Below are 14,338 nucleotides of genomic sequence, written 5' to 3' on the forward strand. Positions count from 1 at the left end.
ATAATAATTAGTGTTTTTTATATGAATGTATTTTATTATATTAATTCCGTATCACGTATGGGTATTTAGAAAAGAGTGAAATTGACCTACTGATCTCTAATGTAGTAATGTCAAGAACAGTGGCTTCTGGCTTCAGCCGCGTGTTCACTTTGGTTACAATAATATATCACATCCTTTCCAGGGTCTTACATGAAAAATAACCCGCTAAAAACATACATGACGATATGAGCCCCTCGCAGATTTGGTTCCCTCCCTTATCCTATTCCCTCGTGTCATGGCGCTTCTCCTGCGCCTCGCTGCTCCGTCGGTGCCGCCCCGGCGGAGCTCCGGCCTCAGAGCATTGCCGCGCGTCGTCCTTCCGGAGGTCGTTTCCAGTAAGTGACCCTCCCCCCCCCCCCCCCCCCCCCCCCCCCCCCCGCATGGCCATTTCCTCTTTTTTTCTCTTTATTTCTTGGAATTTGGTCTATTATCTGTAGACGTGCCACGCCTCCTGGCCTCCTTCGCGCTGGCTTATTCAATCAATTACTCCTCCGAGCAGCAGTTACTAGCACCAGCCCGTGTGCTTTTGTGGTCTCTCTCGCGAACTGCTGCGCACCGGAGCTGGTCGACGAAATGCTCGCCATCCCCTCTCTACTTCTGTTGTCTCTGTTTGATTGCTGTACGTGTGTAACTGAATGTTACTGCAAGTTGCCAGGTCTGGTGCTCACTGCTGTCGTCCTCACATTGAGGTTTGTAGCAATCGCGGTGATAGGAGTTTTAGTGACTCTGAAATCTTGCTAGAGTGTGAGACGATGTCCCATCACCATTGTGTTTTGGTTGCATACTCCTTCCAATGGCTGCGTCTGCACCTGTTGGGACTACAGCGGCGATCTATAGAGACAAAATACTGTAAAAGCTGCAGCCGCAGCTGGATTAAAGCCACAGCAAAGAAACTTGAAACTGTGGGTGCGATTGGTTTCTTTTCTCAACTTAGAATGGTCGCATGTGATAAACTAGGCTCATCGAGACTAGGTTGTAAACATACCAGATTGTTTGTTTGGTTAAGTTGCATGTCGTCAATCAGACTGAGAAGGGACGATGTTTGATAGGCTGGATATGATGGAGATAGAATAAACATAAAAAATAAAATATTTTTAAAAAGAATTTGTATAGCAAGTGTAGTCTAGTTTTATTGGTAAAAATGTCAGGAACATGAGAGTAAAATTGATATATTAATTAGACGTTTTAATTAAGAGATATCACAAAAATACCAAATTAAAATGATCTTTCATGTTCTGTGCCTGCATCAGCACAACCTGGCCAGGGAGAGAAGGTCAATTCTCCCGTATCTGCTCGGCCAGGCTGTGGCGTGATCAGGTGCATACATCGGGCCTGGCCCATGATGCTGTGCGCCTGTGCGGGAAACCAAACAACAAGGTGACTGCACCAGTAGAACTTGGCCCTGGCAAAACCATGCAACCAATCATGCCCTATATAACTAGCAGATATCCCCAGGCTTGATGCAGATGAAGCTACGTTTTTTGACAAATAAAATAAATAAATACTGTCTTCTAAATTGTTTTAGCGTGAAGGTAATTCAGGCAATCAAGAGAAAAAACAGATGCGTTGTATGTAACTTAGAGAAGGAAAACTGTTATGACCGGCCGCCACTACAGGCGCCGGATAACAACAGAAGCAACGGATAGACATGCAAATTAGTTGGATAAGGATCTACACATGCAGATTAGTTGGATAAGGATTAGAAGATTAAGGAGATAAGATTTGTTAGAGAGAAAAGAGGGATTTGATCTCATTAGATAAGTACTAGAAGGGAGTATAAATAATTGTAAGCACCACCCTATATGGAATTAAGCAGAAACAATTATAGTTTCCAGCTTCCCTCTGGGAGCTAGGAGAAACCCTAGCTGCCACTGTTCATCACGCTACTGTTCATCAGTGTGTTCTTCCGTTCAGCAGCCCATCTCCCTCTTTCCCTCCGCCCAGCATCCACGGCGTCCAAACACAGCCGTGGGCGTTTCCTCCCTCGCCCAGCCCCCTCGCACTCATACAACCTAAGGCCAATCCGTGGTAGGGATCGTATTCCTATCAATCTGGTATCGGCTATGTCCAACGATCCGCCGCTGCCCTCCTCGCCATCAGCGCCGTCGCTTTCTCAGGCGTTGGCGTCGCTGCCCTCCTCGCCATCAGCGCCGTCGCTTTCTCAGGCGTTGGCGTCGCTGCCATTAGCCACGGTGCCGTCCACGGTGCCGTCCACCGGTTATGTGCCGCCAAGCACCTCATCTGTTCCCCTGACCCTGGATTCCCTCGCTGAAGTAGTCCGGGAAATCTCACGGAACATGGTTGTCATGCAGGGAAACATGATCGCGATGCAGGGGAACATCTCCTCCATCCATACCTACATCATCGGCGCCCAGAACCCACCACTGCCTGCCTCCACCCCCATGCCACTGCCGCCCAGCCCATCTGCGCCGCCGCCCACCGCATCTCTCCCAACATCCGCCGCTGCCGCATCCTCCATGGCCGGGGCTGCGCCTGGCGTACCGCTACACTTGATGCAGTGGCCCCGATCACCGTCGCAAGTCCCGTCATATGTGCTGCAGCCGCCGATCTACTCTACTTCGGCGACCATCACATCGTCGGTGGTGAAGTCTGAAGCCCCCCACGTGCCGGCCTTTGGGGGGGTCTTCTACGGAGGCGTCGAGGGAGTCCTCTTCCATGAACCCACGACCCAGACAGCCTCCTTCGGGGTCGTCGAGCCCGCTGCTGGCCTGGGCTATAGCCAGGCGGCACAGGCTCCCCCTCGCTACTACAAGATCGACTTCCCCACCTATGATGACAGCGTCGACCCCCTAAATTGGTTGAACCAATGCGAGCAGTTCTTCCGGGGCCAGCGCACCCTGGTTACTGACCGCACTTGGCTCGCTTCGTATCACCTGAAGGGCGCTGCGCAGACTTGGTATTACGCCCTGGAGCAAGACGAGGGCATGCCAACGTGGGGACGCTTCAAGGAGGTTTGTACCCTTCGGTTCGGGCCGCCTGTTCGGGGCACCCGCCTGTCCGAACTTGCCCGCCTGCCCTTCACCTCGACGGTACAGGACTACGCCGACCGCTTCAACGCTACGCTCGGCCACACGCGCAAGCTCGACGCGTAGCAGAAGGCCGAACTCTTCGTCGGCGGCCTCCCCGACCACATCCGGGCTGATGTGGCCATCCGAGACCCCCAGGACCTTCAATCGGCGATGTACTTGGCGCGTGCTTTCGAGCAGCGTGCAGCGGCGCAGACCACTCCACCTCCAGCGCGCGGGTTCCGGCAGTCTCGCCCGGGACTGCCAGCACCGCCGCGTCCGCTGACTGCTCTGCCAACCGCTGCAGCGCAACCAGCAGGTACAGCCGCCCCAGCGCGACCGTTCCGTCGACTTACGCCGGCCGAGCAGCAGGAACGACGTCGTCAAGGGCTCTGTTTCAATTGTGATGAGCCCTATGTGCGTGGGCACGTGTGTCCCCGCCTCTTCTACTTAGAGAACGACGACTACATCGACGGCGAGCCCCAAGAGGAGGGAGCTGACCTACAGATCGCGCCCGAGCAGGAGCCACCCCCGCGCGCCGCGGCCATCATTCCGACGGTCTCGCTGCACGCATTGGCAGGGGTGCGCACACCAAACGCCATGTTGCTGCCCATCTCCATCAATGGCCACCGTCTTGTGGCCCTCGTCGACTCCGGCTCCACCACCAACTTCATGTCGGTGGGTCTGATGAGCCGCCTGCAGCTGCCATCCACGCCACACTCCACCATCAAAGTGCAAGTGGCCAACGGTGACAACATACTGTGCCAAGGTATGGCGCGGAGCGTCGACCTGCGGGTGGGCACCGGACAGTTTTCCATCGATTGTATTGGCCTCACCCTCGGCACCTTCGACGTCATTTTGGGCTTCGAGTTCCTGCGGCTGTTGGGGCCGATCCTTTGGGACTGCGACCGCCTGTCCATGTCCTTCACCAAGGGGGGTCGCCGCATCATTTGGTCCGGCCTGGGGGCGCCCGGCGCGGTTCCCCCACAGCCGGCTGCGTGCGTGGTGTCCAGCACGCCCACACAGCCGCTCCTCGACGATCTTCTTCGGCAGTTTGAGCTGGTTTTCGCCGAGCCGCCAGGGCTACCACCCGCCCGCCCCTACGACCACCGCATTCATCTTCTTCCGGGGGCGGCACCGGTGGCGGTTCGGCCCTACCGTTACCCCCAGCTCCAGAAGGATGAGTTAGAGTGTCAGTGCAGCACCATGCTCGCCCAAGGGATCATTCGCCCCAGCACATTGCCATTCTCTGCCCCGGTCTTGCTCGTCCGCAAGCCCGACAACTCGTGGCGGTTCTGCATCGACTACAGGGACCTGAATGCCAAGACATCGAAGGACAAGTTCCCTATTCCGGTGGTCGATGAGTTGCTCGATGAGCTGCATGGCGCCCACTTCTTCACCAAGCTTGACTTGCGCTCGGGCTACCACCAGGTGCGCATGCACCCCGCTGATGTCGAGAAGACGGCGTTCCGGACACACGAGGGACACTATGAGTTCTTGGTCATGTCGTTTGGCCTCTCCAACGCTCCGGCGACCTTTCAAGCCCTCATGAATGACGTCCTCCGCCCCTATTTGCGCAAGTCTGTGCTTGTGTTCTTTGATGACATCCTCATCTACAGCAAGACATGGGCGGAACACCTCCAACACATCAACATCGTCCTCCACGCCCTACGCTACCACCAGCTACATCTCAAACGCTCCAAGTGCTCCTTCGGGGCGCGCTCGGTGGCATACCTCGGGCACGTCATCTCCGCCGCGGGGGTGGCCATGGATGCGGCCAAGGTGGAGGCCGTCTCCTCGTGTCCATCACCGCACTCCGCTCGTGGCCTGCGGGGCTTCTTGGGCCTCGCCAGCTACTACAGAAAGTTCATCCGCGACTTCGGTGTCATCGCGGCACCTCTCACACGTCTTCTGCGGCGCGATACCTTCGCCTGGGACGACGACACCCAGGCCGCCTTCCAGCAGCTGAAAACAGCCTTGACCACGGGTCCGGTCCTTCAGATGCCTGACTTCGAGAAGACCTTCGTCGTGGACTGCGACGCCTCCGGTACGGGCTTCGGCGCCGTCCTTCACCAAGGCGCAGGACCGGTGGCGTTCTTCAGCCGTCCCTTTGCGGCGCGACACCTCAAGCTTGCCGCTTACGAGCGGGAGCTGATCGGCTTGGTTCAGGCGGTGCGCCATTGGCGGCCCTATCTTTGGGGTCGTCATTTCGCCGTCCGCACTGACCACTACAGCTTGAAGTACCTCCTCGACCAACGATTGTCTACAGTGCCCCAGCACCAGTGGCTGAGCAAGCTCTTCGGCTTCGACTTCGAGGTTGAGTATCGTCCGGGCCGCCTCAATGTCGCCGCGGACGCACTGTCCCGTCGCGACGCCGAGCTACTCCAGCCAGCCGCAGGGGAGCCGGGGGCAGCAGCAGCCCTGACCCTCTCTGGGCCTTCGTTCGCCTTCCTCGACGACATCCTCCGCGCCACAGCGACATCCCCGGACAGCAGTCGCCTGTGCCAGCAGCTCCAGGACGGTACCTTGACCGCCCCATGGCGCCTGGAGGATGGCCTCCTTCTTCACGGCTCGCGCGTCTATGTACCGAACCACGACGACCTCCGACATCAGGCCATCCTCCTGGCCCACTCGGCGGGGCATGAGGGCATTCAGAAAACCCTCCATCGCCTTCGCGCCGAGTTCTACGTTCCTGGCGACCGCACCTTGGTGGCTGATTGGGTGCGGACGTGCACAACATGTTAGCGGAACAAGACAGAGACCCTGCAGTCGGCGGGGCTGCTGCAGCCCCTCCAGGTGCCGTCCCAGGTGTGGGCCGACATCTCCATGGACTTCATCGAGGGGCTGCCTAAGGTGGGCGGCAAATCGGTCATCCTCACGGCGGTCGATCGCTTCTCCAAGTACGCTCACTTCATTCCACTCGGCCACCCGTATACGACGGCATTGGTTGCGCGGGCCTTCTTCGATGGCGTTGTCCGGTTACACGGGTTCCCCTCCTCCATCGTCAGCGATCGGGACCCTGTGTTTACCGGACACGTCTGGCGCGACCTCTTCAAGTGCGTCGGCGTCTCCCTCCACATGAGCACGACGTTCCATCCACATATGGATGGCCAGTCCGAGGTTGTCAACAAGGTGATTGCCATGTACCTTCGTTGTGTGACAGGTGATCGGCCTTGGGCTTGGGTGGACTGGCTCTCTTGGGCGGAGTACTGCTACAACACCTCGTTCCATACCGCCCTCCGTGCCACGCCATTTGAGGTGGTGTACGGACGCCGCCCACCGTCGATCCTGCCATACCAGCCCGGGTCCGCACGGATGGCATCGACGGAGGAGTTGCTGCGCGACCGGGACGACATCCTTGCGGAGGTCCGGCAGCGTCTCGTTCAGGCGCAACAGCCGTCCAAGCGGTACTACGACGTTGGTCATCGCAACATGGAGCTGGCTGTCGGGGATTGGGTGTGGCTGCGCCTTCTACATCGACCCGTGCAGTCCCTGGAGCCACGCGCAAAAGGGAAGCTCGGCCCTCGCTACGCCGGACCGTTCCGAGTCCTGGAGCGCATCGGCAAGGTGGCATACCGGCTGGAGCTACCAGAGGGAGCCCGCCTGCACGACGTATTTCATGTGGGCCTCCTCAAGCGCCACAAGGGTGAACCGCCGGAGCAGCGTGCGGGGTTACCCCCTGTCCAGGATGGCAGACTACTACCGGCGCCGCTGAAGGTGCTGCGTGCTCAACAGCGGCGTGGAACGTGGCACATTTTGGTGCAATGGCAGGGCCTATCTCCGGAGGAAGCTACATGGGAGCTGCTCGACGACTTTCGGGGCCTCTACCCCGACTTCCAGCTCGAGGACGAGCTGTTTGCGCATGCGGGGAGAGATGTTATAACCGGCCGCCACTACAGATGCCGAATAACATCAGAGGCAATGGATAGGCATGCAAATTAGTTGGATAAGGATCTACACATGCAGATTAGTTGGATAAGGATTAGAAGATTAAGGAGATAAGATTTGTTAGAGAGAAAAGAGGGATTTGATCTCATTAGATAAGTACTAGAAGGGAGTATAAATAATTGTAAGCACCACCCTATATGGAATTAAGCAGAAACAATTATAGTTTCTAGCTTCCCTCTGGGAGCTGGGAGAAACCCTAGCTGCCACTGTTCATCGCACTACTGTTCATCAGTGTGTTCTTCCGTTCAGCAGCCCATCTCCCTCTTTCCCTGCGCCCAGCATCCACGGCGCCCAAACACAGCCGTGGGCGTTTCCTCCCTCGCCCAGCCCCCTCGCACTCATACAACCTAAGGCCAATCCGTGGTAGGGATCGTATTCCTATCAAAAACATTGTATATACAGTGTCAGTGAGACGGACATTTAGTTAACAGTAAGGTGCTTTCCACACTCAAAGATTTTTATAGATCTCGAAGTCAGGTTGTGTGAGGACTGGGGACTGCCCATACAGACTTTATTTTTTAATCTTGTTAGTGGTGGTTCAACGATTAACTAGTGTAGCAACTTTTTCTTGCCCTTTTTTGTGATGTGATTGAGGAGGGCAGTACTATCCTAAGAGGGGTTGTTTGACTTCAGTAATCGCTGTGCTAATGCTTAGCTAGGTGCTTTTATTAATGTGAGGGGGGTTTTATGCAATATGGCCTTCCTTTAAAAGGAAACACAGCTTTTACCTTTGAGGTGAAATAACAGCAGAGTCTAGCCCAAGGGTACCCCTAGTCTAAAACTTGCTTCTATCAGGTCCACATCTCTCCATTTCTATGAACATGGCAGCATATATCTCTGGTTACTTGCACTATGCACTTAAAGTGAGTGCTTTTGTAACAAAATCACTTGCTTTAAGTTTGTAAAGACTCTTTGTTTGCTAGAAGAATATTTTCATTTGATCTTTAATGTTTCATCCTTGCTTTGTGGTTCTGCCTGAAAATCGGGAAAGAAAAAATCCCACCTTTTTGTTATCATTCCCATGCATGTGTTATTTCCATAGGATCACCAATCACATTGTTAAGTTAATATGGCCATTCTATTGGATAGAATTTAACTTTACACATGTTTAGTTAACACCACAATTATGAAAGGGCCTCTAGCTGAGTTGGTTAGGTGGTCTGAGTAGCATTCCTCATGTCCTTAGTTCGATATCCCGTGGGAACAAATTTTAGGCAGCCTAGCGCCCTGGCCTACATGGGCTATTATGCCGCTGTGTATGGGCAGGGCAGGGGGTCAAGGGTTTTCTCGACCTGTGTGAGAATGTCTTCTTATAATACTTGAGGGCTGTCTTACCCCCGCAGGTCGAGTTTTTTAGTTAACACCACAATTATGTTGGTCAATTTAATGAAGTATTTGACTGTATTAAGGATGTGTAAGTTACTGCGTATTTTCGTGTTTTTTTCTAGAATGTGATGTCACTTCTGATCATGATTAACTAAATTTATAATTCATCTTTCTGACAAAGTCATTGCAATAGTTACACGATGTGATTCAAAATTTTACTTTAGCTGACTAATTCACTTTTGACATGCAGAACAATCATTTCTTCGTTTACTAGTTGACAGCACTGCAAGTATGCCCTGTCCTATTAAGTGTTCTGCGGCTCGGTGTGCCCCATCATTGACTGAACACAACGATTCTAGGAATAATGGCATCCATGCATCTAGTGTATATGGACATGATCTCATGAAGTCCATGTCTGATCTCCAGGTATGATGGTGAGTCCCTTGCTCTATTTTTAGCACGTGTCATCTGATAACATAACCTTTGGATTTGAAATAAGGTTTAAGGAGACTTAACTTTTCCTAATAATTAAAACTAACCTACTACTGTTATATTGAACACAGCTTAAATTTTGTTCCTTGAAAATTTTGTTACGGAAACCTAGCTATAATGATATGCAATGCAACTCATTATTTTCTTATACTTGTTGCAGGAAGTTGTATTTTCCTCCTTTAGCAAAGCATGTCTTCTCAGTAGTTGTATCATATATGGTCTACCACCCAGTTGTATAGCAGAACCATGTGAGCAAGAATACTTTCTCCCTAACATGCCTTTGCTGTTCGCAATAGCCATGGTTGGTGCTACTGTTGGAGGTAAGCTCATCACACTCATAACTTGAAAGTTTCAGGCATGGAATGTTTGTTGGAGCTTGAGAACTGGTTGTGGATTTAAGCATGACAATACACAGTGGACGGTTTCCTTCTGTTTTTATGTTTTCTAATCTTCATTAACATCATCTTTTGTTACAAATGATTTAAATATCTTAACGCCAAAAGCACACATTGAATCACTTCTAATTCCGGCGAAATGCAGGAGTGTGGCTATGCACTCTTGCAATTTAATACTTATTAAACACAACTTTTTATGTCTTCTTATTTTTTCCAGTTTCTTATTTAGCAGTGCATTTCATTAAATTTAAAACATATGCATAGAAATGCATATTCATTATTCAGATGCAACAAATACGAGTGCATAGAAAATTACATCTAGGAGTATCCTAGTTATTATCATACCTATGTTCAATTACTTTTTCCACAGTTTCCTTATTTGTCAATGCATTTTTGTTAAATGTAAACATATACACAGCAACTGAAACAGATCTAAATGTAACAAAGAAGGGATGCAAAGAAAATTACATTTTGGAGCATCCTGGCTATCTTACTGACTCCTGGTTTCCTTACTTTCTGCACCCAGTTATTGTGAGAAAGACATCTCATTGTAAATATGAGGAAAGGGGCACCCAAATTTGAGTTGAAGAGGACTTTTTTTTTCTCGAAAGCGTAGGAGAGCTACACATCTTATATACGAAGAAAAAAGTCCAAAATAGACCATTACAAAAAAATAAAAAACTGAAAAATAGTGGCCAAAACCAGCTCATGGCGGCCGAAAGCAACAAAACATAAAAACATCTAACATTATAGCTAAGAGAGACTAAATCCCCGGAATAGGAGCCATAAGAAGGGCCAAACTCTTGGCCCCGGATAACTCCCAAAGCTCCTTTTCTTCTCCAGCCCTTCTGATAGCTGCATCCAGGTTTGGGGAAAGGCTGTCAAACACACAACTGTTTCTGTGGTTCCAAATAATCCAAAGCCCCAGAATAATTAAGGAGTTAAACCCTTTCTTGGCAATTCCATGCAGCTGATCGCTGCAGCTTTTCCACCACTGCATGGTGTTTCCCTCTCCCATTTGAGGAGTGAGACCCTCAAGATTAACCTGTCCAAGCAGCCCTTACCCCTAGCGAAAACACAGCCTACAAGCAGGTGGTCTATGGTTTCTGGTTCTTGGTCACACAATGGGCAACAATCAGGATGGTTGAGCCCCCTCTTTTGTAACCTATCTGCTGTCCAACATCTTTCAAAGCTGTTAACCATAGAAAGAATTTACATTTAGGGGGTGCCCAGGGAAGCCAAATTCTGTCCCAATGTTAAAAATGGGTGGAAGCAATAAAGAGGCCTTTGTAAGCAGCTTTGGCCGAGTACTTTCCATCGGATGCAATACTAAAGATGTGTTTGTCATCACGCTCTGGAAGAAGATTGACTGTAATCAAACTTTTTGAAAGGTCAAGGAAATCAGCAAGAACCCCAACTATTAACGCACCTTTGATATCGCTTATCCATTTGTTGTCTGTTAATGCCTCTTGAACAGTTCTGATTTTCTTAATATGATTAGGGACAACTACTAACAAATTGGGACCAAGGTCTTGAATTCTTTTTACTTGAAGCCAACGGTCATGCCAGAATAAGGTTGATGAACTATTCCCAATTTCAGTCTGTACCACACAAGAGAAGAAAGACTTCACCTTATCCGGTACCTTCATAGGTTGGAAGGCCCAAGGCTTATCAAGGTCTGTTTTGGCCAGCCATAGCCATCTCATCCGAAGGGCCCAACCGAGCTTTTTAAGGTTGAAGACCCCTAGTCCTCCCAATTCAATAGGTCTACACACTCTTTCCCAGGTCACTAAGCAGTGTCCTCCATTGATATTTCTCCTTCCTTGCCAGAGGAACGCTTTTCTAATCTTGTCAATGGCCTTGTATGCTCCCAAAGGCAAATCCACAGCCATGACGAGATAGATGAGCCTTCCTGTCATCACAAATTGGACATGAACTTTTCTCCTAGCCCTTGTCATAAGCTCAGCTTTCCACCCAGACAATTGATCAGCAACCTTGTCAATGATTGGCTGCACTTGGCCTCTGGATAGCCTCTTTAAGGACAGAGGTGAACCAAGATAAGTACAGGGAAAGGATGAGACTTGAACTTAGGTTTGAGGAGTGTACATCCATACCTCCCACCAACTGATCTCCTACCAGTTAGTCTGAAAGAACTGGATTATTTCCACTAATTTCCAGTTTTATTTTGTATCTGCAACTATTTATGGCATTGCAGACTTCTGCGCTGACTGCCTTCCCTGTTTCTTTTGACTATAACTGGGTTGTTGATTTTGCATAGTCGAGAGTTTTATTATATGCATGGTTCCCTCTATTATGGGTGAAAAAACTTCTGCATCATGTTGAACAATTCAGATATCATGTAGGGCTCCTTGCGAGACAGAGGAGAGGGGAGCTTGCACGTCTAAATGATCAATTGCGTCAGATAAATGCTGCATTGAGAAGACAAGCCAAGATTGAATCTTATGCTCCTGCCTTGAGCTATGCCCCAGTTGGTAGCAAGATACCAGAATCAGAAGTTATTGTTGATCCTCAGAAACAGCGCCTAATTGCATATCTCAGGACCGGAAAGAACTATCTGAGAAACCAAGCTCCTGACAAGGCATTTCCTGAGTTTAAGGCAGCTCTTGATCTTGCACGATCTTTAGGTGATCATGTTGAAGAGAAGAAGGCAGCACGAGGATTAGGTCTGTTCATTCTTTTGTGAATTATAGTTGTATGGTTTATTTTTGCAGATAGTTCCATGGAATTGTGAGAATCTTTAAATAGGTTCCTTTTTGTTTTTAATTTGGTTAAATGGTACATGATATGCAAGATAACGAGGGAAAATGTTTTCCTTGAAGTTCTTTTTCCCCTTGCGTTACAGCAAAAAATGAAACCACAACACAGTCTGACGTCTTTGTGAAAAGTAACGAAATTGCTTTGCATTCTCCAGGGGCATCCTTGCAAAGACAAGGCAAGTACAAGGAAGCCATAAATTATCATTCCATGGTGCTAAACATCTCCAAGGTGACCGGAGAGGATGCGGGTGTCACTGAAGCATACGGAGCAATAGCGGATTGCTACACCGAGCTTGGTGAGCTCGAGAAGGCAGGCAAGTTCTACGACAAGTACATAGCAAGATTGGAGAACGAATGAGAAAACAGTGCTGATTGGCAAATCTGTGAGAGCAGAAACAAAGACAAGGCTAATCATATCTCTACTCTTGTCGTCATGTATTCTACTATAGATGTGCAGTTCCCAGCTGGAACTGATGTTTGTTATCATGATTCAAGTTTCTTTTTGGCAGAATTATCCCAGATGTTTAGGTACAGATCAGTATCATGCTGTGCACGTAGTTGTTTTGTTAATTAGGGTCTCAATGGTCCGTACAGGCATTCATGTCAATCTGCTAGTTGCGCCGGCTTAATTTTATAGTTTTGCTATATCGTGCCTAGGTGAAAATCTTTCCTCCACATGTTTTTTTTTAGTTTTTGTTTTCATGTTTTCTTTCTAAGTAACACGCATAGAAGGGATTTAAACTAAGATTCTCCTCAATTTTATGATTTATTGTAAGCTGTTTTATTTGCCAAATGAGTCTTTTAAAAATGGGAACCTATCCTACACAATCAGTCATGTTGGTGCAATCAAATAATATGGTGCATAATCAAAATCGGTAACAGTTAAATGTAAAATAGCTACTATGTTTTAGTTGGAAGAGGTTTTGTTACTGAAATATAATTTTATCTTTTCTGTTTGGTTTTGGACCTTGCTCATGTCTTGTAAGACCATCTCCTCTGATATATATAAAGATGTGTATTTCTCCTTCGCGTCCTAGAAAAAAATTAGTTGAAAGAGGTTAAATATAAAATGTTAGTCACCATTAAATTTTGATTAGATGTATCAGATAGTTTAATTGCATGGTTGCACTAACATGACTGATACGTGACGTTGTCTAGATTCTACTTGTTCTAGATACATAGATAGAGTTCCACAACAAGCCACTATTATTTGTTTAAAAATCACGCTCCAACTCATGGTCGCACCAGAGACTATCTCTTGCACACATGCAAGTAAATAAACAAGAATTACATTCTAGAGACAGTGCAAGCTTATCAGCAGTGTATGGCCTAGGCAAACCAAGTTTAGAGCAACTTAGGTCGGGACCAACCTGGTTGGGGTGACTAGGTCATGGCTTCTTAAGGTGTCTGAGGTCGAGACCGACCTGATTCGGATGAACAGCTCAAGATTGCTTGCGGTAACCGAGGTCGGGACCAACCTAGTCAGGAAACTAGGTTCGGGAATTCTGGTTGGGATTGCTTCGATCAGGGCCAACCTGGTCGGGGCGACCAGATCGGGGGAGCCTTGGTCGGGGTTGATTTGGTCATAGTAACCAGATCGAGGCTACTTTGGTTGGGGAAAGTTAGACAACACCCTTATTCTATACTGGCCCTTTTAGACTATATTGATGTACCTCTGATATGGCTACATGTCAATCACCATGTAGTTCTAAACCTGTTACAAGGAGCAAGGCAAGTATGAATCCCAGCAGAAGCTCACATCTAGCTAGAAAGGAATGAGACACACCCTCATCTATTACAAGGAGCAAAAAGAGACTTATTCAATGATGTTCAAACCATAAAAAATAATTTTGGAACCATGAATGTATTTCTACATGTGCTACTTTTACTACTTGCTACTGAAACCATGTATTTTGGAAACATGGAACTATGTATGTGGTAGTTAGTTGCTACTGGAACTATGTATTTGTCAGAGGGGAGAATCCTTCGGCCGGGTGGCGGATTGCACCCGTCCTGATCCTCACATGAGGAGTAGGCTTAGGTGATTGCCTGGCCATCTAGATGAACATAAGAACACAAGGGTTTACAGTAGTTCAGGCCGCCGGAGCGTAATACTCTACATCCACTATGAATTGTATTGCTTGAGAATTGGGGAGTCGAAGGTCTGAGTGTGAATTGACATCTCCTCTGCTACGAAGCAAGTGCTTTCTCTTTTATAGTCCAAGGGAAGCACGTTACAAGGGAGTTCAGGCCCTGACAGGCGGGCCTAGGAGAGTTTACAATATGGAGCTGTTGGGGACTTGTTCTTAAATGCTATGAGTTAAGAACAAGGCAA

The 14,338-nt window shown here is 48.9% G+C and overlaps 1 protein-coding gene across 2 annotated transcripts; it reads left to right on the forward strand.

Moving 5' to 3' along the window:
• The first annotated feature begins 218 nt into the window (after positions 1 to 218).
• On the forward strand, positions 219 to 12,649 carry LOC100280701 (FLU). 2 transcript variants are annotated; one of them, NR_176469.1, is made up of 5 exons: positions 219 to 374; positions 8,590 to 8,773; positions 8,992 to 9,151; positions 11,590 to 11,910; positions 12,159 to 12,649. NR_176469.1 is itself a non-coding variant. In NM_001153620.2 (5 exons), the coding sequence occupies exons 1-5, from the start codon at positions 275 to 277 to the stop codon at positions 12,359 to 12,361; spliced, it is 960 nt and encodes a 319-aa protein (NP_001147092.1). In that variant the 5' UTR covers positions 219 to 274; the 3' UTR covers positions 12,362 to 12,649. The 2 variants fall into 2 exon arrangements, 1 of the variants encoding a protein (NP_001147092.1); NM_001153620.2 differs by having other exon boundaries at positions 8,590 to 8,765.
• Positions 12,650 to 14,338: the final 1,689 nt, after the last annotated feature.

Source organism: Zea mays, chromosome 7, assembly GCF_902167145.1.
Source record: "Zea mays cultivar B73 chromosome 7, Zm-B73-REFERENCE-NAM-5.0, whole genome shotgun sequence".
In the NCBI taxonomy this organism is placed as follows: domain Eukaryota; kingdom Viridiplantae; phylum Streptophyta; class Magnoliopsida; order Poales; family Poaceae; genus Zea; species Zea mays.